This window comes from Festucalex cinctus, chromosome 18, assembly GCF_051991245.1.
Source record: "Festucalex cinctus isolate MCC-2025b chromosome 18, RoL_Fcin_1.0, whole genome shotgun sequence".
Taxonomy (NCBI): Eukaryota; Metazoa; Chordata; class Actinopteri; order Syngnathiformes; family Syngnathidae; genus Festucalex; species Festucalex cinctus.
In genome coordinates this window covers 418,709-446,393 of record NC_135428.1, presented here as the reverse complement: position 1 = coordinate 446,393, position 27,685 = coordinate 418,709, and the positions used below count along the sequence as shown (strand labels likewise).

Genomic DNA, 27,685 nt, shown 5'->3' with positions numbered 1-27,685 from the left:
TGCTATTCTTTACCCTCATTGCGATACCACGTGAAGGCAGAGCCCTCGCGAGGTTGAGCGGTTCCGATATGGACGGATGTGTGCAAGGAAGTGGGGAGTATCATCTTGACGCGACGCGGGAGTGACGCCTGCGTGAATCCTCTTGGCTCTGCTGCTGCTTCTTCCGCCTGCCGCCTCTCCTGACTGTGTGTGTGAATGTAGTGTTGGCGAGCCTCAGCCGAGCGTGAGCAGCATTAGCGAGAGACGAGCGCAGCTGAGCCGAGCCGAGTTGAACGGAACACTTCCCCTTTCGCCCCCCACTTGTCACTTGGCAGCAGCAAGCAGCAGCAAGAAGCAGCATTGCACATTCCGCACCATGGCTGCCACGGACGTGGACGTATTTTCGGTGAGTGAGTCCAACACGGCGACCCGCGCTGCGCTGGCGCCTTTTTCTCCTTTCAAGCTACTACCTAAAAGAGAGAAAAAAAGAAAAAAAGAAACAGAAAATACGGAACGGTCGCGGTCGTCATTTACGGCGAACGTTAGCGGGCTTGTGGCGTCAGACAGCCTCTCCCCCGCCTGAGGAGCCTCCAATGTGGCTTCCTGTGCCTGTGGTGGTCTCAGCCCACCGCCCGCTTTCGCCGAGCCAATGTCGCCTCTTTCAAGTAATTTTTTTTGGCTCAAGTTTTTCCTTCTGTGCTCTCACAGCATGTGGGTGTCGGTTCAAACAACAACACATTTACTGCATTGGAATACACGACAAATGTAAGCTAGCTAGCAGCTAAATGCTTCACTTTTGCTTCTGCCTGCTGCTTAGGGGTGTTAAAAAAATCGATTGGGCAATATATCGCGATATTACAGCGTGCAATTCTCGAATCGATTCAAGAGGCAAGCCGAATTGATTTTTAAACATCCATTTTTGATGGGAAAATATTCAACAAAATGTCTTACTTAGGCTTAGGGTAGATTTCATTTTAAATTTTTGGAAAAAAAAAAAATTCAGGGAGCTCCCAAAGTTATCAGTATGCCTTAAAAAGTTAAATGGAAACTTAAACAAGTAAATGCCATAGATCTCTATAGTTTTCTACAATAAATATTTTATCCCAAAATGTAAAAATACATGGAACTTTCACATATCTTTGTTGTAATGTTAAAAAAACAAAAACAAAAGTTTCCCAGGGTCAGCAGTATCTCTAATAAAGTTAAACTGAAAATTGAAATAAATGGTTCCCTGAGATTAAAATGGCTTTAAATTGACCATTTATTGTCGTGTCCATCAGATTTTGAAAAAAGGCCGATACCGATATTCGTCAAAATGCCCAATATCGGCGCTGATAATCATCCCTACTATTAATTGAAACATTAAACCTTCATATTTTATTTCACCTGTGATTGGCTGGCAACCAGATGAGGGTGTAACCCGCCCACCGCCCGAAGCCGGCTGGGATAGGCTCCAGCACCCCCTCGACCCTTGTGAGGAGTCATTTGATATGTTTGATATGAAATGGCGGTGGCAATAAATCACCGGCAGTTTTAGCAGCTCATGACAGTTTGTTTCATGGAATGAAGGCCAGTGGAGTCCAAACTACGGTCCGGGGGCCATTTGCGGACCGCCCGCTGTTTGTTAGTGGCCTGCTGCATATCCAATATTACAAACACTTTTTCACTGATTTGTGAACATATCACATGACTGACCCTCGAGTACCGTCAGCTGACTACAGATTGCTTTTGTTTTGCTTGGGAATGTGGAGATGTGGTCCGTTTTGGTGGGATGCAATTTTTTTCCCCGTAACATTACCACTTGATGATGGTAAAGTTGTGACATTATTTTTGTAACATTTGATACTTTATTTTCTTGTAAGATTTTGACTTTATTCTGGCAACATTGCAATAATACTGCTTGTTACTTGCTTGAGGTTTGAATGCATATTTGTAAAGTGGACAGAGAGTAGGCAGGACTCGGAGTGAGTTGGAAGGATAAAGGGATTAGGAGGAAGCTCTGGGCGACTCCTTGTTTGTGCAACACATGCCTATAAAAAAAAGAGGAAGTGGATCACAAGCCGTGTGTGCTGCTGAGCGTCCAACATGCACGCACGGTCGTACTGCTGACTGTGATTTTGGAATATAAAATTGGGCCATTGATTATGGGGGTAAAAATGCTGAGAATGCAGAGCAGCAGGCCAGCGGCAGCAGGCAGGCGGGCGGGCGGGCGGGCGGTCCGCACAGCTGGATCTCGACCGACTTCCTGTCTGTTTTTTGTGGAACTAAACGAGAGCATATTGAACAAACAAACGGCCACCGCGGCTATCGATATGACCGTGTCATTGGCGCAAACTTTTGTAGGCCACGCGAGGCGATCGATGCGGCTGTTGTTTTTCGCTCATTGATTTGGGTGGGGGGGCAACGCGGAACGTTTCGGTTGTGCTTGAAAACGCAAGCGTGTCAAGTTTGCAGTTTTGTGGAATCAAGTTCGAGGACTTTATGCTAGTGCCGTCACTGTCGATTATTTTTAGAATTGATTCATCTATAGATGATTAAATTGATGAATCGACTCATTTTTTTCCTGATTAGTAGGCCTATTTATGAACCGGTGATTGGTGTTTACTTTGTATTTTGTTGAATATTTCCATCAAAAAGTAACGCTAAACATCGATTCAGCTGTATATTGAATCAATTCGAGTTGCGTGCTGTAATATCGCAATATGTTGCCAAATCGATTATTATTATTTTTTTTAACACCCCTAAAGATGAGTATTTTCTAAATTAGAGTTTTGAAGATAAATCGCAATAAACGACTTACAAATTCCTATTGGGATGAATCGGTTTGAAGTCAAATGGCGACCTATGACTGGTGATACGGATGGAATCGCCAGAGACTCGGCAATTCACACCCCTAACCACCAAAATGTCTGCCGATGTCACACTCGATGATGTTTTTGTTTGACTTTTTGTGGCGTAATCTCCCCATAAAATGTCGAAATCAAATTGTATGAGTAACTTTTTGCGTGTTTACTTGTACTTTCGAGGGTGTTGAAGCAGACACATACTCTCTGGTGGTCCTCAAGCATACTGCTCCGCTGTTATATAAGGAGAAGGCCCGCAACATGGTCCCCACCATGTAGGGCGCTTACTGACCCCGAAGACGATTGTCTCCCCCCGTCGTCCCCGTCGCCGTCAGGCCTGCATGCAATCTGGAATGCTCATCATGACATGAAGGCAAGAAGAGACTGCGGGCGGAGTCATGTCATGTCATGCAACGACGCCACAAGATGCTTGCATGCACTCCAATTTTGTTCTGATATGAAGACGCATTCAAGGACGTGATTTTTTTCTTTTTTTTTCTTTTTTTTTCTTTTTTTTTTTTTTTTTTTGGACGTCGCTACATGCCGTTTGTAGTGCGTCAACGCTGATGATGTATTGCCGTGCTTATATAGAGGCAACGTGCCGCAAGCGCCTCCAGGCCAACTCGTCAAAGTCGATGTTGGGCGTGAAGAACGACATCGCCGCTATGTGGTTGAGTCAATATTATATACGCAGTATGTATAGAAGAGGTCACAGGCTCACAAAAAAAGTCAACCTCACCATAGGGCTGCTCCATTATGGTAAAAATAAGAATCATGGTTATTTTGGCAAGAATTGAAATCACCAGTATTTTTTGGTACAAAACAAGGTGGTTGATCGTCATTCCTCTCATTTCCTCACAAGGTTCTTCTGTGCCCCGCCATGTTGTGGTTTGCGTGTGTGTCTGTGTGTGCGATCATGGGGATATGGGGGGTGGCTTTTTCTTTTTATTGTATTATGGATCTTTTAATTGTTCAGCACTTTGAGTTGCATTTGAATGTATGAAAGGTGCGATATAATTCAGATTTGATTTGAGTTTGAAGAAAATAAACATTTCAAATGATTAAGACTCATTAAAAATAATAGAGACACTGTAATTATGTAAGTTCCTTTTGGACCCAACAGAATTTATTATAATAATAATTTACTGATAATTATTCAAGTTCCTTTTGGAGGAAACAATGTATTAAATTAGTTATTTTAAAATTTAAAAAAAGGGGGAAATGTATAAATTTAAACAACTCAAAAAGTGGCATTAATCTTTTTTTTTACGATTATGCTGATTTTGTAATTGTGAAGTGAGTGTAAATACTTGAAATTGTAAAAGAATTTGTGTTAGTTGCGTAGCCCTACCTCAAAGATAATCTTGGCCATGAAATGTTAAAGTGAGGCTCTGGGGGAAAAAAAGAAAAAAAGTTATACATTTTGGAAAGAATGGAAATTGAATAAAGATCTGTTATCCGGTCAAACTGTGGCCTTAATAAAAAAATAACTTGGTCAAAGACCAAAATTGCACTTTGCAAGTTTGTCTGTGGGCAGGTTGAAGACCGCCTTCACTCGTCAGCTTGGATCAATATTCATTCAAATATTTGATCTGCTGCTTGGATATGAATGTTGTGTTTTTTTCCCCCTGTTCATCGTTGAGGACAATTGCACTCGTTCAATCTTTTCCACATGCTCTTTTGGCTTCTCAATTGTGCAATAATCTCATCTTCCACAGCCAATCCATCCTGTCCCTTTCAATCACTGCAAAACCACCTTGTTAGTGCATCCAGGGAGTTAAAAAAAAAAAATCTGCTTAATTGACAATTCCATAGATTGACACAATTCTTATTTTTCCCTCATTCTTGAGGTGAGAACTGAGCGATGAAATGAAATGTGTTTTTGATCTGTTTCCGTTCCGCAATGCGTCTGCAAAGTCTCTCAAAGATAAACACGTCTGTTGAAAGCGTTCCGACACTCATTTATTTGGACTTTCCACAGATGAGCGAGGGGGCGGGGCCACAGCGGCCCGTGAGACTTTGTCGATCAGGAAGGGAGGACACTCGAGTCGTTTCACACAAGACCAAATATTTTTTTTTTGTGTGTCATTCATTTCTATTTTTAATAGAATGAAATAACAAAAACATTGAATTGAATGGAATGGAATTCCTGTCACATTCACGCACGTGCAATCGTGCATGTTGCTAGCGCCATCTTCAGGATGACGCCATCCTGGAGTAACATCTCCTCCACTGACTTGATGAAATGAAATGTGGCACCAAAGAGGACACTTGACTCAATCTGCAAGACGCTCCTTGGATGAGACGCAAGAACTCTCATCTGAGGACGTGTTTGAGTCATGGACGTTATCTGGTGGCGTTTTGAATCATGTCCTGAGGGTCTCCAGAAGCCCCGCCTGATAATAATTAGCGCTCTTGCTGCTTTTGTGGCATGTGGCCGGTCGGTCAGCTGGTGGGAAGTTGAGCTGCATCCACGCGGACCTCGGCTATTCCGTATTGGAGCCGTATTGGAGCCGGTGGGTTGCTTCAAGTCAAGTTCAACTTCACAGTTGACGAATGCTGCATTGGAGGATGGTCGGAAGTCGGACTTTACAGAGTTCAAAGCAGGAAGTGTGTACGGGTACGCCCCCTTGAACTCAGAAATTCCACTTGCGAAGTCTGTTGGGGGGGGGGCACACCGTGAATGGTAAAACACAATTTACTTGAGTATAAAACTAGATAGCTATCTTCATTCGTAAATATTTGACGTAACGCAACGTACGTGACAGTATGCCGGTATAGGTCATGTGGGCGTGCTTTATGCTTCCCGTTGTCCGAAGGCAGACATTGGCCTGGGACTAACTACCATAACTGTTGTTTCTGACCTTTGACTGTTGATTCCAGTCAACGCTTCCTCTCATAAACCTTTTGCTCTCTTGTGCTTGCAATGTGCCGGCGTCTCGCCCAGCCGTGCTCTCAGGCTGTCGCCGCCGCCGGCTGTGACATCAGCCTTCAGGAATGCGTTGGTTTGGTGGCACGGGCAGATGAGCTGCTGCTTAGCTTGCAGACGCTTTTCATCTCAAGGTTTTCTTCCTCTGCAGCTCCGACACGATTTCTCCATCTGTGCTCGCTAAGCGCCCGTCTCCATGTTTTTGTTTCACTCGTATTAACAGGTCTGCATCATAAAGTCTTGAAAAATGACTTGAACGTCCCTCATGCTTGATGTTTTCCTTTTTGGTCCCGCAGAATGAAGAGAAGCGCAGCCTCAATCTGGGCGGCCATGTTGGATTCGACAGCCTCCCCGACCAACTGGTCAGCAAATCGGTCACACAGGGTTTTTGTTTTAACATCCTCTGCGTAGGTAAGTTAATACAGTAGGAGTGTGACGATATATCAACATCTTGACAAATCGTGATACTTTGTCTCCCAATAGATTATCGATACGCCTACGCAAGTATCGCGATATACAGCCACTATAACAGTGCCATTGTTCATGACTTATTGAGCAGTTACGGGGCGGGCCACTAGGGGGAGCGCCTCATAAGAGTGGACGCAAGTCTTCAGGCGAAGAAGATTCATCAGCGCTCTTTGACTTGTGGAAGACATTTATCTGACTCACTTTTGCATACGTTTCTATGAAAAATGTGCATTATATCGTCAATTTTAAAGCACACAATTTCTGACTTAATTGGATTTAATATTTAAGTCATTTTATTTATTTTCTTGTGCAATGTAAAAAAAAAAAAAAATGGAGTCACAGTTTATAAAATGAAACAATTTTGACTATGCAACTGACTGACATGTTGCATCATTGGATGATTGTGGAAATCGTTCAGCCCTAGTCGGGACCCAAAAACGTTATGAAACCCTGACAGAGAGGATCTTGTCGGCCATCTCATTTTCGTCATGGAGGCATCTGAGCGTTTCCATTCCAGTATTTCAGAAACGGTTGTTTTGCTTTCGGAGAAACGGTGACACGATCTCAATCAAGACTGTCAGCGTTTTTGTTGGACAACATGACTTCCTGACTCGCCGCATTCAGACAAAATGATGTCACATTTCTTTGCTCAATGACAACATCAACAGTGCGTTGCATATTTTGCATGACGCTAATGTTAAAAGAAGCCGTGTTGATACTCCCGTGAGGCTCTTGAACGCACCCTGCGTCGCTCCGTGTTGGTAACGTTCCTTCCTTGCGACCGCGGTCAGGGGAGACGGGCATCGGCAAGTCGACGCTGATGAACACGCTCTTCAACACCACGTTTGAGAACGAGGAGGCCTGCCACTACCAGAACGGCGTCTACCTGCGCCCGCGCACGTACGACCTGCAGGAGAGCAACGTCCACCTCAAACTCACCATCGTCGACACCGTCGGCTTCGGCGACCAGATCAACAAAGACGACAGGTGAGGACGGGGGGATGTTCCAGACAAATTCTCGCATTTGATATTTTGAGGTCAAATGACCAATTTGGAGTTTTCTGGAAAACGGTGTCACAAAATATCGATTTCCATTTTGAAATAAATAGTGATTTAAAAAAAATAATAATTTAAACATAGTCCACCCCTAGTCATCGACACGTTTGAATTCTTTTCAGCAACTCTTTTTCTTGAGCGGTTGCCACATGATCTCAATGTCGTGATGAGAAAAGCAGACGTGCAATCGGCGCACATTTTTCCTTTCCCCGTCGGGACTGGAAATAATAGCAAGAAAGCGTCAGGGGAGGAAGTCTTTACATTTGGCCGAGGGACCGAGTTGGAGTCGGCCCAACGAGCGGCATTCTCACGCCCTTTGAGAGTCGCCTCCCCCCCCCATGTTGAAGCAGACCGCTGAAGACCAGACCCCGCAGCGTGCGCAAAAATGCACATTGAAAGGTCAGCGGCGGCGCATTCCACACACAGACGGGAAGATGCAGATGATTGACTTGAGTTCAATATTCCATTTGGCGGGAAGTCACTGCTCAATGTTCAAACTGGCCTCAGCATACAAACGTTTTCAAGCTGAATCGGATGTATTGGCCACGGATGTTCAAACAAAACAAAACAAGGAATTTGTCTTTGCAGTAGTGTTATGAGGAAGGAGGGAGGGGAAAAAAACAAGGCTCAATCTTCTTCTTTAATTAAAGGGGGGGGGGGGCACAGTATGAACCTGGGAAAAAAAACTTGCACATGGCAATGTAATAGTCAGCATACAACACATTTTGAAGACCAGATAATTGTGAAAAAAGTGACAAATTGACTTTTTTTTTGTGGTCATGTGTCTTCTTTTCACAAAAAAAGCTGACATTTTCCACCTTTCTCTCACTGGTGCCCTCGTGTGCTTCATTAAGACAATGTGTCTTATGATAGGTCACATTTCTGACAAACATGTTGAGCAAATTCCAACTTGTACAACATGAAGGGCATTCAACTTCAGCTATTGCATTATCTGGAGGCTCTTGTGGTTTCATTTGATTGCGTAAATGCGCTGAATTATCACCACTGTGCTGGCTCTAAGTCCCCCTGTGAAGGCTCAGAGAGTGAAACAACACAAGACAAGCCTGAAAAAAAACAAACAAACAAAAAACCTCAGCTGTGCAGCCTCAAGCAGGCTTGTGGATCACACAAATGCAAGCAAGCTTTGACCCCCCCAGTGACAACCACGAGTCCATCGGAATGCTTTTTCAGCAGTTTTTTTTTTTTTCTTTTTTCTTTGTTTTTGTTCCCCTGGTGCAGTTACAAGCCCATCGTGGATTACATCGACACTCAGTTTGAAAACTACCTGCAGGAAGAGCTGAAGATCAAGCGCTCGCTCTTCAACTACCACGACACCAGGATCCACATCTGCTTGTACTTCATCGCGCCCACGGGACACTCGCTCAAGTCCCTGGACCTGGTCACCATGAAGAAACTCGACAGCAAGGTAAGATCAACCAAAGAAGTCTTGAGTCACTCGGTAGCGTGTGTTTCCATGAGAGTGCACAATTTTTATTTTTATTTTTTGCAATATTTGCGAGTGTTTTTCCCGCAAATCCATTGTTTTCCATTGCGAAACTAACCCTAACCCTTTTGCACAAAATTGAGGATAATGCAAACGCACCGATTGTTCGCAAGTATCGATGTCATGGAAGTCTGATGACGGTGTGCATTTCATCCCCTTCGGCTCTTTGTCTTCACTCTGCCACTTGAAATGAATCCAGTACAAGTCAAACTGCAAGTTTCCACCTCCATTGTTGTGGAGCGGGGGTGGGGAACGTCACATTTGAGCCGAGCTGACAATTCTGAGAACCAATCAAACCAAAGAGGAAGTTCCAAACGAACCCAAACACTGATTTGTTCAATTGTTGCATCATCTTTTGTTCACAAACGGAGTAAGAGGAGTTTGTAAAAGTGGCCCCTGGGAGGAAAAGGTTTCCCAGCCCTTTCTTTTTTCTTTTTTCCTCTTTCTGATGGACCCATTTCTGCGTCGTAAAGAGTTTCATTTGGCATTTCAGAGCTTGTGTATGTGGGGAAGTTTTGGGAAAGACCCGCCTACCGGTGTCCTGCTTGAAGCCAACATGTTTCTTTTATTACAATGATGAATTGAAATCCGGCTGTCTCTTGACCGCCACCGCATGGGAAAAAAAAAGACAAAAAAAAACTCATGCAGAACATTTTCCTGTTTTTCCACACCAGCCGAAAGTTCGCTGCTGGAAAGCGATAAACGACACCGATTGCTTACTTGTACAGTGCGACGTTGATTTGTGCATTGTGAAGCGCTATGTGCATTTTGTGTGCGCATGTCTGGCGATGCGGTGCTAATAAATCCCCGAAGAAAGCAGATGGTCGTCAGCTTGTGACCAAACGCTGCTGGCTGGCTGGCTGGCTGGCTGGCGTGCTTCAGCTCTCAACGCACGGCTGCACTCGCCTGCCAAATGACTTCAGATGCTATTTCAAACAATCAACACATAGCCAAAGCCAATTTTTGCTTTTTAAAGGACTTTTTATTTTTTTTATTTTTCTGTTCTTTGTTCGAGCGCACACGTTTACAACTCTTCTCATTTCTTTTGTTTTCGTTCCATTCCAGTGTGTCTTAAATTTAGCAACTTTTGCACTGCTTGCAATTTATTTATTTATTTGTTTGCTTTTTTTTCAGTCATTATATTACCATGAATAAAGTTTATTATGGGCTTAGCCATGACTTGCTGCTATAAACGAATGCAGGTCATGTGACTTTTTGCTGTGGTTGAAATGTGCAAGCGTGTGTTATTGGGAATGTTTGCCCTGGTTGGTCCCAGTGGGGAGATTTGAGGAGCATCTGACGTCGATTTGGTTTGTTTTGACCATCGCCGTTTGTTTGCTGCGCATTTTTTTGTGACTATTTCTCTTCTTTGCCAATCTCGTCAAATCATTCGGTCGAGGTGATAATCGTCAAACATGAGAACGCATTTTTCATTTGCATGTTTACATTTTCGAATGATTGGAATGGAATTCTCCCCCCATCCGCAGGTGAGTATCATTCCCATCATCGCCAAAGCCGACACCATCTCCAAGAGCGAACTGCACAAATTCAAGATCAAGATTATGAGCGAGCTGGTGAGCAATGGCGTCCAGATCTATCAATTCCCCACAGACGACGAGGCTGTCAGCGAGATCAACTCCTCCATGAACGTAAGACCCACTCTCTTTTTATTGTTTTTTTCCCCCCCCCAATGGAGTAAAAGCAGTGGCTTGAAAAGACACTCAAGTGCGTCGCTTGTAAAATTCCCCCTTGGATAAATAAAGCTGCCTTTGCGTGTGCGCAGGCTCATCTGCCCTTTGCCGTGGTGGGAAGCGTGGAAGAAGTGAAAGTTGGGAACAAAACGGTGAGAGCCAGGCAGTACCCCTGGGGGGTCGTGCAAGGTGAGTGGACACCAGCGCTCTCTCTTTTGGCCGCGCCCGCGTGTTATTTCTCAGGTAAACGCTACATCGGGTTCATCAGGGAGTCACTGCCAGCCCCTTTTACGCTGATGCCTGTAAAAAACGGCCCCCCCACATCCCCCGAGTCAGCAAATTGTTGTTGTTGGAAGCAAGCTTATTTTAGTTAGCTAAAACTGAAATTCAAACAATTTCGTTCATGAAATAAAAACAATACCAAAAATGCTTTTTAAAAAACAAAACGAACTAAAACTAACTATAATGATAGCACAAATGTCCTTTGTTTTAATTTTTGGTAATTCATTTCATGCATGAGCCTTTGGGGGTGATTTTGAGTCGATTTATTTTAATATGAAGCGGAATAAAGACGATTGAAAATGTGTCACGCAGAAGTGACGTCATCTCGCAGAAGCCAATAGAAAAGCACCAAAAGATGACATCGCTCACATGCTGTTTTTTTTTTTTTTTTTTATTTTGAGCACAAGTAATACACTTTTTTTTTTGTTTAAACTAATACTGAAATTAAAACTAAGCAATTATTAAAAACTAAAACTACACTGAAAACTAACTAAATTTGAAAACCCCCAACTCAAAACGAACTGAAATGCAAAATTCCAAAACGATAACAAACCTGCTTGGAAGGGAACGCCGCAAACGCCTTTCAACTTTCCAGGGATGTTCCATCCAGCTTTTAACAAGTGCTCAACTCGTGACCGGGCACCAGTCGAAAAGTTTCCATCAAGAAAATGTCTGTCAGCATTTTGTTTTGTTTTGTTTTTTTTTTTTGTTAGAGATGTGCACTTGGTAGCAGTCCTGAGACCTGGGAAGCTGCTGCTAACAATTTTGCTTTTCTTGTTGCCATGACAACCACATAAAAAAAAAAAAAGTGGTAATTATGTGGCGCAAATCATTTCTGCCTGCCTGTCGAGATGTAAGCCAAACCACGACATGCAAGAATAAACGTGTTCAATTTATAGCGGCCAGTCTGTGTCAGTCAAAAGAGGTTTTTGTTGTTTTTTAGTCAATGTAGATGTACAAAAAATAACGCACATCTTTTCCAAAATGGAACTTTCAAATTCTAACTAGCTTGAGGATTGTTCTTGCAGTGGGAAGTGAAAGTTGTCCTATTATTAGCAGAGGACATTTTGCGGTGGTGGGAAAGATATTTTTGCTTCCAGCTGTGACTTTTGACTTGATTCTGAGTGACGCGTTGTTGCTCATCAGCAACGCGTCGTCATTCGTTTGCCCTCTTCTTTCTTCCCTCGCGCTGCTCTTTTAAGTCACATCAAGCAGTCAAATGTGGGAAAAATGGATTCCATCATCTGATTTGTGTCCAACGTCCGTTGATGCGCCAACCCCGAAAATTCCACAAAAATCCACAAAACAGCGAAATCCGCAATAAAGGAGGGAACGCCGTATCACGAGATCCTTTTTGAATGTGGCGATCAAACGGCCCTCGTTTGATACGCAAGCGAGCTGATGTGAAAGCGGGAAGGCCAAATGTCGTCGTCATGTGGCGGACGTCGGCAAGAAGCCGTGAGAAATGTGGAAGGACGACAGCGGAGTCGTCGGGAGCGCGCAGCAGGCGCGTGTGCGTGCGTGTTTCCCTTGAAGAATGTTATCTCTCGGCTCCAGATGTTTTCTCAGCTATTTGTCCAGCCGTGCTTGAGTGAGTGTGTGTTGGATGCAAACGTGGAAACTATGAAGCACTTAGCCGCCATTTGGCTTCTGGCTTGACAACTGTGTGTTGTTTTTTTTCCCACTCCCTGTGAATCAAAATGGCAAAAAACGCTTTCTTCTTCTTCTTCTTCTTCTCTCCTTGTTATGTTTGTATGCTTGTCGTTGCACATTGTGGGGCCCATACACGCAAGTTTTTTTTTTCCAGGTTTAACCACCATTATGGGGACTAGGGGTGTTAAGAAAAATTGATTCGGCAATATATGGCGATATTACAGCACACAATTCGTGAATCGTTTCGATAGGCGGCCGAATCGATATTTCAACTTCAGTTTTTGATGGAAGTATTCAACAAAAAGTCTTACTTGGGGTTAGGGGTCACACTTAAAGCATGCAAGAATGTAATATTGATGGAACATTAAGCCTTCAGGGCCTGGCGATTAAAACCACTGTGTCATTTGACATTTGTTGCGCCAATGTGCACATACAGGCGAAATCAATTGAATTAATTTACTTAGAAAGTGGGCGTATGAAGGGTACGAAAGCCATCCGGATGCTCCACTTGCAAACTAGCGGCCCAATAGTGACAAGATGCGTGGTCTTTTCCCCCCCTGAAGTGGAGAACGAGAGCCACTGCGACTTTGTCAAGCTGCGCGAGATGCTGATCCGGGTCAACATGGAGGACTTGCGCGAGCAGACGCACGCCCGCCACTACGAGTTGTACCGCCGCTGCAAGTTGGAGGAGATGGGCTTCAAAGACACCGACCCGGACAGCCAGCCCTTCAGGTACGGCAAAAAAAAACAAACAACAAAAACTCGCAAGAGAACCCGTCGGGACCTCGGTCTCATTCGTTTTGCGCCTTTGCAGTCTGCAGGAGACGTACGAGGCCAAGAGGAAAGAGTTCCTGGGAGACTTGCAGCGTAAGGAGGAAGAAATGAGACAAATGTTTGTCAACAAAGTCAAGGAGACGGAAGCGGAGCTGAAAGAGAAGGAGAGGGAGGTGAGCGGCGCCACGTTTGGCTCACAAAATGCACGCTGTAGTCTTCATTTCGTCAACCAAAATGAAACCAAAATCATTTGGTCAACACACATTTTTCACAGGACTCAAACTAGACTAGACTAAAAAAATCATGAACTCGTTGACTGGCAGCCATTTTGAGTGAAGCAACCCCCTTCGCTCTCGTCTGTTTTACTGGATTTTGACCGATTTCACAAGGCCCACACAATATTGTGTTCTATTGCTCTCAAAACATGGAACCTACCAAAAGAAACATTAGTCTCTTCTTTCATCAGGAAAAAAAGTATATTTGTATCTGTTTACGTTTTGCAGAAATTAGTCTTAGAATATAGCTACGTTTCGTCATTCACAAATCTGTTGAAGACACTGGCAAAAAGAGCTTGTTGCAACATGGTTCATCTCTTATACTCTGACGTCACCTGCTGGCTGTTTTTTGAAATAACTACCATTGCTGTAAGTAGGGGTGGGAATCTCTGACATGAGGCCGATTCGATATGTATCTCGATACACAAGTTGCGATTCGATTGAAAAACGATTATCTTTCAGAACAGAACGGTTCGATACGGTTCGATTAAGTTTGGGAACGAAACAATTTTCGATTCGATACGATTAATTTCAATATTCTAAACTTATAGTGACATTTGTTGCTTGTAAACATTAATCTTAAAACACCACAAATTTTTACAGTATCTACAAATGTGTAAAAAAAAAGAACAACAACAATGTCTTCTATATTTTTATATATTGAATCAATTATTTAAATGGACCGGAACAAAGGGCTGGGCGATATGACTGAAAAATGTATCAGTTTAAATATTTATTAGTTGTTATTGACAGTTATAATTGTTTTTTGTTTTGTTTTTTTAATTCAAAATAAGGATCAGGAAAACAAAAGGTTGATAATTTAATGTTAAATATAAATATTTAACCTTTAGACAGACACCAACACAATTAAACAGAATATGTGCACATTGTGAAGTATTTCAGAAACATAAATTTAAGACATGAAATAAACCTACCGTCCAGCCAAAAGAAATATGAAGCCACCTTATGGAACAATAAATCTATCAAACACATATTAACAACTTAATATATCCAAAAATATTTCCAAAAGTGCCCTAACCTTTTTATCAACAATTTTTGTTTTTAACAATTTTTGTTTTTCTTTGCCATCACATTCATTTTTGGTTAATGTATGACATCTTTTTTGTTTTTTTAATCTGAGACACGATGATGACCACAGAATTACTACTGTTTATATTTTGTTTTTTGGGCTGTCGTTCATTTTGAGTTTGATGACGTAATCGCGGGCACGTCTCAGTTCTCCTATCTGCTGCTCATGCTAGTTGTAGACATTGACAGGGAGCCACAAACTGAGAAATGAGATACTTGCAGTGTGCTTTTAGCATAGCTGGTGTGTTGGCTGTGGGACATACCTGTGTCGTTTGAATCCATGCATTGGATCGTCACGGGAGTTATTCTTTTTGGCTCGCGCGCAGTACCAACGCCGGCCCGGGACATACAAGTGCACCGAGAGGACTCGATAGCCATGGGAAATACCGAGATGTACGGCACCTGCTTCTGCTAACTGTCTCCACTGTTGCATGTTGTCACTCGTTGTGCGCGCGCGCGCCGTGTGGCGAGCACGGCGTTGACGGTAGGCTCCCCCCAAGGTGCGTAACGTCTTTGCATTATGTTTACAACATCCGGGGAATGAAGCGTCTCTGAGTGCTACTTTGCTAGCTCTCTGTAAACACGGAAGTAGCTTGAATAGTGCTGCTACTGAAATGTAAACAAAACAAGTAGAGCACGGTGCAGAACTCTTGCTATTGTTATGAAAACCATAAAGCCTCACTCGCAACCGATTCACAGCAACGCGATATCCGGTCCACAGCTTTACAAGCAATTTATCTAAGGATTCCCGGCGGATTTTGTATCGGTTGACAAGTCTGCTTCCGATACGGCCGTTTAGCTCCCCTTGACGACCGATGGTTCGGTCGAATCGGTTTTTTGTCCCACCCCTAGCTGTAAGTGACCGCTTCAGGTCATGGGCTGCATTAAAGCTCTTGCATAAAATTACATCAAGACGTTATCAATACGTTTTTGACAATATTTAAAATAGAAAGTTTTTATAGATTTTTGGGAGTAAATTAGTTAATAAACAACAAGTGGGACTAAATCAGTCTGCATTTTTGTCAACTAATGAAGACGAGACGAAAATGTATATCACTTCATAAAAACTGGACTAAAATCTGTAGACATTTTAGTTCATGAACAAAAACGAGATGAAAATGATTTGATTTTGTAAAATGTCTCTGGTAAACTGTCAATGTGACACTGTTGTGTCAAATGTGCAGCTAGTGAGTGCAACATGCACAAACGCATGGGACAGACAGGAAGTGGATTCACCGTGAGAGGTGAAAAAAAAACAAAGTCAACTATAGTTGTAACGTAGCATGAATCCAACATATAACGTGTCAACAATAATGTTATTTCCGACCACTAATTTACTAGTGCATAGCATGGAGCCATATTAGCCACTTGTTGATATACTGCAACTGTGTCAAGCTTTTTCATCAAAAAGAAAAGATGAAATAGTTTTAGATCAGAAATGTTCAACATAACTGACAAAGAAAAGAAAAAAAACAGGATTTCATGATTGTTCTGACTAAAATGTTGGCTGTTTTTTTTTTAAACTAAAATTAGATGAATAAAATGACGTTTTCTTTGACTAAAATAAGGACTAAAATGCTCGATTTGTAGTTGACGAAATAAAAAGTGATGAGGTTGACTATAACTATGATTAAAAAAACTAACAAGTGGGATTGGACCTGGACTCAAGCTGAGACTAAATACAAAAAAAAAAAAAATTGGCAGATAAAGTTAACGCTAGCGTGCTGACAATATTTTCTTGTTGTTGTTGTTGTGGTGCAGCTGCACGACAAGTTTGAGCAGCTGAAGCGCATGCACCAGGAGGAGAAGAGGAAAGTGGAGGAGAAGCGTCGCGACCTGGAGGAGGAGATGAACGCCTTCAACAGGAAGAAGGTGGCCGCCGAGACGCTGTCGCTATCGCAGCCGCTCAAGAAAGACAAGGACAAGAAAAAGTAAGCGCTCGCTCCATCCATCGATCGATCGATCAATCGATCCTCTTCTCTGATTGCTTCCTTTCTTCTTTCCCATTGTCGTCATCAGCAGCTCATCTTTTTGGCAATCTTGTCACCTCGCTTGCGTTGGAAGGCCTCACATGGTGTCAAAAACTGGATCTTCTCATAGGAGAACACCTTTTAGCCCTTTGAACATTTGCAGGCAGGGAAATATCAATGACATTGGTTGGAACATACGGCAAGCGGGCGATATCAAGTAACAATTAATAAAGAACATAAATTTGGAGCGTATAAACAATTGAATACTTTGACTCTAAGGCGGAAGATTTGGTTCCTCAACCAAATCTTGACATGCGCGAGTGTCCAGAAGGTCAACGGCTTGTACGGGTGTGTCTGGGCTATATCCAGTACAGATCAGTGAGATGACACAGGAAGGAGAAGTGACAATGGCGGGTGATTCAAGTACAACGTCACGCAAAACAGAAACAAGCCACACGGCTATATCCGCCATTGTTGTTGACAGACTGGCGCTTCGTGCGCAGTCACGCGAGACGTAGCCATGTATGTTCGTGCCGCGGTTTGAAATCTTCCAAAAGTGATCGCTAAGAAACTTGTGCAGATTTACGTACACTGAAACGGGCTTTGGTGTCAACGGGTATGGCCCTGAAACTGTCTGCAGTTTTTACCTTAAGGAAATTGTATTATATACTGCAAAAATGTACATCACATACAATTAATGTTATTGTAACATAATACAAAATGACAACTTCATTTTTGTTTTTGTCTCATTGAAAATCATTTCATATTTATGTATTGCTTTAAGGTTTAAAAAATTCCTTCCCACTATTATTATTGTGACAAACGTAACATCACGCGTGTCAGGGCCTGCCTGACATTGGAATGGATGAGCGTGAAATGCATGTTGCGCCGCTGCCGCTGCGTTGACCCCCGCCGGGCACTTCCTGTCCTCGGGCTCTTTCCTTCCTTCCTTCCTGGCTGGAAGGATTGCGAGGCGCGCCCCCCTCCCCGCCCGTTTGTGTGAAAGTGCTGTCGACGCGTGACGCTTCTCTTATCGGGTGTCCACATCCGAGGAGCACACCGGATTTTCTCGTTTGAGATGGAGCGAGGCGATCGCCATTGCCTCGCCATCCAGCTCGTGTTCACTTCATCCGCTGGTTTGACATTTCGGCTCAATTTCAGTCACGCTTGTTACTTTTTATCGTTATTATAGTTGGTCAACCTCATCCCGTTTTTATTGAGTCCATTTTTCGTTGACTACAAATCGAGCATTTTAGTCCGAGAAAACGTCATTTTATTCGTCAACGTTTTAGTCTACTTCTATAGTCATGACAATCATTTTACCCCTGTAGATTTTTTTTTTTTTTTTTTTGTCAGCAGATTATATTGAACATGTTTGGGTCTAAATCCATTTCACATCAAATGTTCTCATCTTTTGGATGAAAAACAACTCGACACACACAATTACAGTGGCTATGATGGCTACATAGTTAGCCAGCATGAGTTAGCACTGACATTAATATTGTTGTTGGAATGTTATACCCGTTGGATTCATGTAAATTATAACTATATATATTAATTTTTTTAACCTTTCACGGTGAAAACCACCTCCTGTCTGTCCCATGTGTTTGTGCTGTGTGTCACATGACAGATTATTAGCAGACAAGATTTGACAAAACCATAATCATTTTATCATTTTAGTCTCGTTTTTGTTCCTGAACTAAAATGTTCATCAATTTTATGAAGTGAAGAACATTTTCACACATTCGTCAACCGGTCCTGTTGCTCAACTTTGCAAAAATCGAGACAGAAGTCTTTTCATTCAAAAAAAAAATATATATATATATTTCTATATCTCCACTGAAATGCGGTGTTGTTTTCCTGTTTGTACTGTACGTGGCTGAGCGTAATTGAAAGTGTCGTTGAGCTCATCTGGCTTTCAAAAGTTGAGCATGTAATCGCCTCACGCGTGCGCTCGCTTGTGGCGCCCTCTAGTGAGCTTCCATTTTGCTGCTTGATGACGTCATTGTTCATTTCGTCCTCATTTCATGTCTCCCCTCACATTGTTTGCTTTTTATTTATTCACATTTGTTTTCTCTTTTGTTTTTTGTTCCCCCAGTTAATTTATGGCCACCATTTTCCCTCCATCACCACGACGACCACACCAGACCATTTTTTTCCCTCCATTTTGTTTTGACATTCCATCTTGACATTGTGATGACCGATGATGACCGATACCGACGACGATGATGACTGATGATGAAGCTGCGGTCAAGCATGGTGAGAGTGTTGACTTTGGCCAGCAGTTATTCAGGATGTTTTCCCCCTCCTCTTTATTATTATGATGATTATTATTGGACACTTGATCTGAATATTTTATGTCTTTGATGTTTTATTTTTGAACGGGCACACCAGAGATGTGAAAAGCCGCCGATGATGAACAGCTTGAGGCTGTTTGCTACTCGACGAGCAACGTGTGCTTTATTATAAGCCCATATTGTTACACATGACTATGCAAAAAAAAAAAAAAAAAAGTATTGTTGTAAGAAGCTATGATGTCACGGAAACACAATTTGAAAGAATTGAGGACGATTGTGTCAATTTGACATCAAATAGACTCGAATCAATTTACATCAGGAAGAGTGTCCAATCAAAACCATAAATAAAAGTCACTCAAGGATTAAGGTTGGAACTTAACAGTTTGGGTAACTGCCCCAATGCTCGCAATGCACCTGAGCTATGCCCCGCCTGGCTGAATATCGCAATATCGATGCAACATGCACCTAAAGAAGGGACTTTTTTTTTTTTTTTATGCGGCAAAATAGGCCAATTCAATGTGTTCTTAATCAACTGTTGGATGGCGGTGCACATTTTCGTTAACGTCCGACTGGTCAAATTCAGATCAAAGCATCAAATTCCATATCAAACTTATTGCACGTCTTTGCAATATGAATATTGCATGCACCAATATCGCGATATCCATGTTTTTTCCCGTATATTTTGCAGCCCTAGTTTTCACAGTGGTTTGGTTAAATTTTTATTAGTTTGAATGATTAAATAAATGCTTATACGGCTGTTTAAATGCGCGGTATAAATAAAGATGACTTGACTTTTAGTCAGTTTGAGTATTAGTTTTAGATTTTTTTTAAATGTGTGTATTGTGCGCAGTGCAGCATGGGAGTGATGTCATCTTTTGCTGCTTTTCTATTGGCTGCTGCGACATGATGTCACTTTGAAATGTCCTTATTACAGCTAATAATATCCAAATAAATGGACTTCAAATCACGTTCAAAATCATCCCCAAAGGCTCATACATGAAATTAATGACCAAAGATGAAAACATTTTTTGCTATCATTATAGCATATAATATATTTTTTTTTTTTTACTTTTTTTCTGTTGACTAAAATAATGTTGCTTCTTCCTACCTTGGGTGACTTTTATTGATTGATTTTCTTCCCATTCTTGATTTGACTCTCCGCAAAGTGTAAATATGAATCCTCTTGATGTAAATGCAGTCAAACGCATTTGAGAGAATTGAGTCAGTGTGACGATGCTCAAGGAGAGCGTCTGTGTTTACCGTCGTTGGAAATAAACGCAAACGTGCGTGCGTGCGTGCAATTGTTGACGTTTGGTGCCGACTTGACTTGTGTTTGTATTTGCGTGTGTCGTGTTGCGTATGCGGTTCGTGTTGACAGCGTCTCGCCTCGCCTGCAAACAAGCCACGTCGTCCTCATTTGGAGACAAACAAACGCACCTTCATCTCCACTAGTCGCACTTTCTGTCTGTTGCTGCACTGGGATTCCACATCAACGGCTGTCCAAAAATGGGGACGCTAGCGATACACGGCCCATACCGATTATTCGTATTTGGAGCCGATTATTCGTATTTGGAGCCGATTATTCATTTCCACTAAAAAGAGAAAATGTTAGCATCAAAATGTGGAAACAATACAAACTCCAGCTTTTAAAGCATACGTATTATTGAGCAGCTTTGAGGGTTAGTAAAATATTGGGAGTTTTTTTTTTTTTTTTTATCTTAGTCAATAGACATCAAAAAAGGGGCACTAGCATGTTTTCAAAAGTGAAATAAAAACAATTGTTTTCTACACCAAATAAATGATTCCATAATTTCAAAATATCTGAAGTATTAAATTTGGACTTATCTTAGTTTTAATTTCAAACAAAAATGGAAGGTGCAGAGAGTTCACAGGGTCAGTGAAAATGAAAAGTTTTTTTTTTTTTTTAATGGATCTATTATTGGCAATATGATTCTTCAAAATGGCCAATGCCAATATTTGGTAAAATGCTGATTATCGGCGGTCAATCCCTAGTTTGAAAGCTCCAAAGTGCATGAAATACAATTTTGTGTTGAAAAGCCAATAATCGTTTAGCCAACTTCCAACAACATATTTTATTTTGTGATACAAGACAAAAAGTGTGTCCCAAAAACAGGAATGAATTGGAAACTAAAACAAAAACAAAAAAACATTTGGATTCTTTGTGTGCAAGAGACAAAAGAAAACTGAAAATATTGTCGAGCTGCCTGAAGACATTTTTGCTCCACTGTGAGGACATTAACATTCAAAACCACATTTGGACAAAAACACTTTTTTTGCGTTTTGTGTGTCAAAGTAACAAAATGGCAAGCTTAAAAAATGACGAGCGTTGATCGTCTCGTCATTCTGCTCTGGTGGTGCTTCAACAAAATGGACGCCTGTCAAATTAATTATTCCTTCAAATCAGTCGCAGCGTTCAAATTCAATCAGGAAATTTCAATCTGAATTGTTTGATTTGAGTCCAAGTAAATGTGACTCAAGAAACACTTTCATTTCAAAAATCTTTTTTGAAAAAAGGAACCAGAGTGCTTCATAAATTAAATTAAAAAAAATTATAAATAATTTTTTTCCCCAGGAAATCAGGATTTAATTTCCCAAAACTAGGGCTGCACGATATTGAAAAAAAAAAAAAAGTGCGAAATGCGATACAGTTGCTGAATATAACGATCTCAATATTATTGCAATATTTTACCTGTACCTAAAGAAATAACATTTTTATTATCTTGTGAAAGGATTACATTTTTCCCATTCAGCAAAATAAGCAAATTCAATGTATTCTTAGTTGATTAATTGTAATGACCTCTCAATTAATGTTCAATAATTGGATGGTGGTGCACATTTGCATTAACGATTGACTGGTCAAATTCAGATATACGCATCAAATTCCATATGAAACTTATTGTGTCTTGGTGATATCGATATTTTATCAATATTGCGCAGCCCTACCCAAAACCATTCAAAAAATAAATAAATAAAAAATCCTGACCTATAACACGACCGCCTCGTTTTGATCCGTCACGCAAAGTAAAATCTTTTTGTCAGAAACAACCGCACACAAAAAGACGAAAGTGGAAAATGTAAATGGACCAATCGTCAGTGAAATCGGCGACGATGAAAAGAGTACCGTGCAAAACGCTTGAAATCGAGCGCAATCTTATCGCACCGTCACGTGTGACGTGACAATCCGCTCGGGGACTTGAATTTAATTGGGGGGGTGCAGCGGCGGGCACGGCGAGGCGTTCTCCTGCGGGGAACGCGACGGCCACGCCCCCTCTCCGACGTCGTCGTCCGCTTTGGAGCTCAATTCCTCCTCGCCGTACAATCGCCTCAAACCGTCGTAATACTCGTCCGAACGGACGTCGAAGATGTAGACGGCGTTGGCGGCGGACGGTTGCCGGTGGAGGCCGCGCAGGTGCCGCTCCGCCGTTTCCTTGCACTGGATCAACTCCGCGCTGTCCACCTGGATGGGAATCCGACGCTCAAAATGGCGACAATGCAATGCAAAAAAAAAAAAAAGCCCCACCACCACCTTTTTGTTTTCCACGCCATCCTTTCATCCCGCATGTGACATCTCCATCGCAGGTGACGTGACTGCCGTCAAACATTTTGCGCTTTTTGGCTTTTTGTCGACTTACTTGCACTTTGCGGATCAGGTGGGCGACGACGGCGAACCAGTCGGGCACGCGCGCCTCCAGCTCCAAGGCGATGATGGCCAAGGCCAACGTGGAGCCCTTGAACTGCCACAGCTGGTGGCAGGCCATGCAGTGCTGCACCTGCCTGCTCCACAGCGCCACCGCCTGGAAGCCCGTCTGATGGTGCGGACGGCCGCGCGGCGCCGGCAGCAGCAGCAGGCCGTGGAACTGCCAGCCAGACGGAAGCGCATGATGTCATCGTCCCTCGCCTACATCGTAACGTATCGTAATCGTAAATCGTGTGTGCTTTTCTGTGCTCGGGGCCGAAAAGGACCCGCAAAAATCCACAAAGTGGATCCCAGGATGAATTTGAAGGGGTTTGGAGTAAAAGCCATGTTCACGTCGCGCTTGCAAGTGGGGTCAACCAAAAATTAGGGGTGCACCGATCGGTCAGCCGGCCAATCGATCGGCCCCGATTTCCTTCAAAATAAACCGATCTTTCACACCGATCCTTCCTCAGAGGTGTGAAAAAAATCCGCCACCGTCCTCTTCTACTGAGATGACTCATCGGATTTTCATTTTTGATTTTGCAGTTCAAACAACCCATTTGTATTATTTCGCCGATATTGTTCAATGTTTTCCAATAAAACAAGAACACGGAAGGTATATGCTGCTTATAACGTCATCGGCAGGTCAGACTTTTTGAAAGATCGAGGATCGGCCGGGAAATTGTGATTGGTGCACCCCTACTGAAAATGTTTGTCCAATTCTCAAGATGGTTACCATGGTGATGCGTCTGTCACTAATTATTCAGACTTAACCCATTTGCTCCCCAAATCATCTAAATACGTTCTATTTCAAATGTTTCAAGAGTCCCAAAGACGTATTTATACGTTTCTTTTTTTTATGCTAGAGCATACAGAAGGATTTGATGCAGCCTCTCAATTGCAAAGAAGAAATAGTAGTTATTACACAAATGGCCAGCAGGTGGCGGCAGAGTATAAGAGATCAACCAGGGCCATGTTGAAAAAAAGCTCAATTAATCACAATTTGAAAAAATTTGTGAATGATGAAAACTTGGCTATATTCGAATGCTAATTGCTGCAAAACGGAAGCAGATAGAAATGTTTTTTTTTTTCCCTGATGGAAGAAGAGACTTTAATCTTTCTTTTGATAGGTTCCATGTTTTGATAGCAATAGAAAGACAATATTGTGTGGGCCTTGCAAAACTGTTCCAAATGCAGCCAAACGGTCGATAGCGACAGGATTGCTTTGGTCAAAACTGCTGCAAATTAACAAAAAAGAAAGAATATTGTTCATATAAGGCGAGAGTATTTATTGAGATATTTATTTGAAGACTATATACAAAAAGAAATGTCTTTATTTTTGATTGTTATTTTTTCAATGATTATATTGAAGTGTTTGTAGCAAGTGAAGCGACTTGTGTCTTGCTTTGCTTGTTTTTTGCCAATTGGATGAGCAATTTTCCATTTTTGTTGTTGTGGAAAAGAAACGACGGGCTCATCAAACAAAGCGTTTTGCCGACTTTGCTGACTTGGCGTCTACATGACCAAACGGCATCGGCTGAACAAGAATCAATGAAAGCGGTCGCAAAGATGGAAAAGGGCTATTACGCTCCGATTGGACCGATCCGATCAAGTGGCCGAATCGCTTTTCAATCATTTCAATCAAAGGGAAATCGGGCGACTCTTACGATGTGAACGAAGTCGAGTGGCGTGGCGGCGTACAAGTCCCAGTGCAGTTTGTCCACGATGACGCGCTCCATGCGCACGATCTCCGCCGTGGAAAAGCTGCAGCCGCTCCGCGTCACCAAACGGCCCAACCGACCCGCCGCCTGCGTGACGCCAAATAAAAAAAGAAAAAAAACTTGAGCAGATGGCGACAAAGTGTGCGTTGTCTTTTCTTGCTTTTTGTACCTCATCTTCCGCGTTGATTTTGGCAGCCAGGACCAGTGAGGTGAAAGCCGTGCATTTCAAATATTTGGACCGCACCTAAACGTGGACACGCAACATTTGGATGGAGCAAAAAAAGAAAAAATGGGTGAGTTAAAGGAACTTTAAATTAACTCAAAATTAATCAAGTAATTTAGACCCCCCCCCCCCAATAAATAAATAAATAAATATTATATATATTTATATATATATATATATATATATATATATATATATATAAACTTGCAAGGACAATGACAAAAAAAACCCCAAAGTGAAATAAGAATAGAATAAACTAAAATAATAAAAACAGTAAGATCAAATGGTGAGTGTTCATGTGCATGTTGTCCTCTTGGGGGCAGTGTGGGGCCGTGCATCCACTGTGCTACACACTTAAAGTGAGTACAGAAGAAAGTTGCCATTGAATTCTATTCAAATAAGTCGTTTTTCGCACATTGCAAAGAATTTGTGCCTTTCCGTTGTTATCTCATGTGTGGGTATGTGTTCCCACAACATTTGTTTGTCAATTTTCGTTATTAGAAGGAAACCACACGATGCTAACTTCCTGTTAGTATTTGCTAACTTCCTGTTAGCGCTAGGCTAGCAATGTTCTCAAAATGAAGCATGTTTTGTGTGTAAATATACAGTGGATGTCATTCTTTACATTGTGTGTTTAGTTTTACAGTTAACTCCAACTGCGGTTGACGCTTATTGGGGACAACAAAACAAGGCTACACTCTTGCTAGTTGCTAATGCTACGCAAGCAAAATGGTGCATTCAGGGAACTTTCACAGCGTCGGAAACTTGGCTTTTCTTCGATAATGTTTTATGGGGAAAATAATCGGCCGCCCATTATAATCGGCCGGGCCCTAATTTTGATGGCTGTGCTTGGTCGCGACGATGCCACTGACGTACTTTGGCGACGGAGACGATCCTGTTGAGGACGCAGACGGCCAGCGCGAAGGTCTCGGGACAGAAGCCGAAGCGTCCGTTGAGCTGGTGCAGCCACACGATGGCGTCCTGGTGCTGACGCGGCGAGACGTCCGCCCCCTGAGGAGACGGGCACCAGGCCGGAGCAAGCGTTTCGTCTCCCCGCCCACCCGCAGGTCCTCCAACCGCCAAACGAACCTGGCCGCCGCATCCGCCCCTGAAGACGGGGGCCTTCCAGAGCCGCGTCTCCCGCGCCAGCGTCGCCTCCAGCAGGCCCAGCAGGTGGCGCTCCTCGGCTGCAGCGCCCACGTCGGGACCTTTCATGGCCAGCGGCGCGCCTGCCACAGGTAACGAGACAGTCGTGATTTGTGGTTCAAAATCAAAGTGTCAAAACTCTCCAGTTGGAATGTGTTGTTGAGAACGACTGAAGGAAGTAAAAGGAAAAATTTAAATAAAATAAATAAATGAGCTGTATGTGTTTTTGTCAAAGGCAACAGGCGCGAAAGAAAGAATCGAGGCAGGACGATTAGCTGCTGCAAGCAGGCAAAAACACAACAACAACCCAAATCCATCCTGCCTGGCAAAGATCTTACCTTATCTGGTGGTCGCAATGCGCGAGATCTCCTCGACTCGACGGCTGGCGGACGCATTTATTCGCCGTTTGCTTTCAGTCCCGCATGCGAGCAAACCGAGGCCAATCAAAGCGATGCCCGCCGCAAGGCAACAAACTATTATTTGGCCGCGAGCGGACACGTTCTACGTCGTACAAAAACACAACAACAAACGAGCGGGCGCGATGAAACGAGGCAGCTGCAAGAAAACAAGCGCAAAAACAAGACCGGAAGCGGAGGAAAAACAGGCTGTGTTGTTTTGAACAGACGAGCTCCGCCCCCGCAAATGACGTCACCGAAGTGTGTTAGTGGGTCACACATCCGGGACTCCCGCGCACAAAATGGACAAAAACACACTGAAAATGTCTTTTAATCAAAGAATGCAATGAAGAAGTTCATGTTTGATCGTCATACAACCCCTTTTAGTAAAAAGAATTCTTATATCATTCTCTCGGCCAAAACACAACATTATGTCAAGTGCCGGGGTGGTCACTTTTTTAACAAGTAAAATAAAAAAATAAAATAAACGGACAGTATGTGCTGCTTTAAAGACCTCACTCAGACCCCAATATTAGATTTGTCAGAGGCATCTTTTGTTGAATTACAGTTAGAATTCTTTAAGAATAATAAAACAAATACAAGTTTCCTCCTGTACGAAACATCATTCAGCATAAAATTTGTGCATGTATATTTAAGGCAAGTTGTAAAATGTCTCAAGTCCTCTTGTTTATGTTTAATAAATTTAAAACGCCATAAATGTTGTTTCTACTAAGTAGTGTCTCAAATGTTCTCCAATTTGGATCTGATCGTTTGCTGAGAAACGTTTCTTGGCAATATGGGAAAAGTCATGGCCTATTGGCAATCCAGTCATATATATGGAATAGGGGTGGGTGATATGGCCCAAAAATTATATCACGATATTTCAAAGAAATTTGCGGTGACGATATTGGTAATAATTACTGAACAATCGATTTGTGATTGACACTTCGGAATAATAGCACTTTTATTGCAGCAACAATTTTTAAGACACCTTTTTTGCCCTCCACAATTGAAATGTAAACAAAGTGCGATTATACCAAATGTAATTGAATAAAATGGAAATAAAAGAGATCAGGTAGACTTCGAATTATAACAGAACTGCCTAAAGCACATTTACTTAACAAATACAAATAAAGCACATACCTTCAGAAGTCAGTGGCAAATCGCACGAGTCAAAAAAGTCCATTATTTATTTTCTCCTGTGTGCTTGATCCTCGTGTTGCTGGCAATGATATGGAAGCAGACAGTTTGCGGCCTCATGCTTATTATTATTATTATTCTTATTATTATTTGTGGCGTCATGCTTTGAACGTCGCAGGCAGGCAAATGTATAGAGGGGTTTGGCCTTTGTGCTGAAACTTGTAACATATCCCACAATCCCGTGCGGTCGTCCATTTTGACAGGTACACGCTAACCTGCAAGCCGAATATAAAGTCATTGAATTGAGTACGATGGAGAAATATTCAGAAGAAGAATGTAATTCGAGTGAAGGCAAAACAAGCTCAAAGGAAACAAACTAAGGTCGCATTTTGTGCAAAATAAACGCACGATAGAAGGTCAGATAAAGACTCGATATCTGTTTTTCACTGCCATTGGCTGGCAACCAGTCCAGGGTGTCCCCGCCTACTGCCCAAAAGCCAGCTGAGATAGGCTCCAGCACACCCCGCGACCCTTGTGAGGAAGAAGCGGTCAA

General features: G+C 42.5%; 2 protein-coding genes across 4 annotated transcripts; one reads left to right on the top strand and one right to left on the bottom strand.

Moving 5' to 3' along the window:
• The first annotated feature begins 91 nt into the window (after window positions 1-91).
• Window positions 92-23,126, top strand: septin8a (septin 8a). 3 transcript variants are annotated; one of them, XM_077504221.1, is made up of 10 exons: window positions 92-385; window positions 6,048-6,162; window positions 7,011-7,206; window positions 8,515-8,701; window positions 10,267-10,428; window positions 10,563-10,659; window positions 12,969-13,137; window positions 13,220-13,352; window positions 16,305-16,474; window positions 16,563-17,200. In XM_077504221.1, the coding sequence occupies exons 1-10, from the start codon at window positions 356-358 to the stop codon at window positions 16,732-16,734; spliced, it is 1,431 nt and encodes a 476-aa protein (XP_077360347.1). In that variant the 5' UTR covers window positions 92-355; the 3' UTR covers window positions 16,735-17,200. The 3 variants fall into 3 exon arrangements, with proteins under 3 accessions (XP_077360347.1, XP_077360348.1, XP_077360349.1); XM_077504222.1 differs by lacking the exon at window positions 16,563-17,200 and adding an exon at window positions 22,482-23,126 and having other exon boundaries at window positions 95-385; XM_077504223.1 differs by lacking the exon at window positions 16,563-17,200 and adding an exon at window positions 18,612-20,118 and having other exon boundaries at window positions 101-385.
• On the bottom strand, window positions 22,622-27,685 carry ccni2 (cyclin I family, member 2). The gene is made up of 4 exons (XM_077504224.1): window positions 27,136-27,685; window positions 25,328-25,680; window positions 24,398-24,472; window positions 22,622-24,315 (listed from the first exon to the last, which is right to left on the bottom strand). The coding sequence occupies exons 1-4, from the start codon at window positions 27,176-27,178 to the stop codon at window positions 24,145-24,147; spliced, it is 642 nt and encodes a 213-aa protein (XP_077360350.1). The 5' UTR covers window positions 27,179-27,685; the 3' UTR covers window positions 22,622-24,144.

Bases quoted from the DNA above. Each gene is read 5' to 3' on its own strand.
- ccni2 (XM_077504224.1), bottom strand. From the start codon at position 27,178: ATGGACTTTTTTGACTCGTGCGATTTGCCACTGACTTCTGAAG. The intron at 25,681-27,135 runs GTATGTGCTTTA...TACCTGTGGCAG, and splicing joins TTTGCCACTGACTTCTGAAG to GCGCGCCGCTGGCCATGAAA. The intron at 24,316-24,397 runs GTACAAAAAGCA...GGCGTCACGCAG, and splicing joins AAATCAACGCGGAAGATGAG to GCGGCGGGTCGGTTGGGCCG.
- septin8a (XM_077504221.1), top strand. From the start codon at position 356: ATGGCTGCCACGGACGTGGACGTATTTTCG. The intron at 386-6,047 runs GTGAGTGAGTCC...TTGGTCCCGCAG, and splicing joins CGGACGTGGACGTATTTTCG to AATGAAGAGAAGCGCAGCCT. The intron at 13,138-13,219 runs GTACGGCAAAAA...GCGCCTTTGCAG, and splicing joins CCGGACAGCCAGCCCTTCAG to TCTGCAGGAGACGTACGAGG.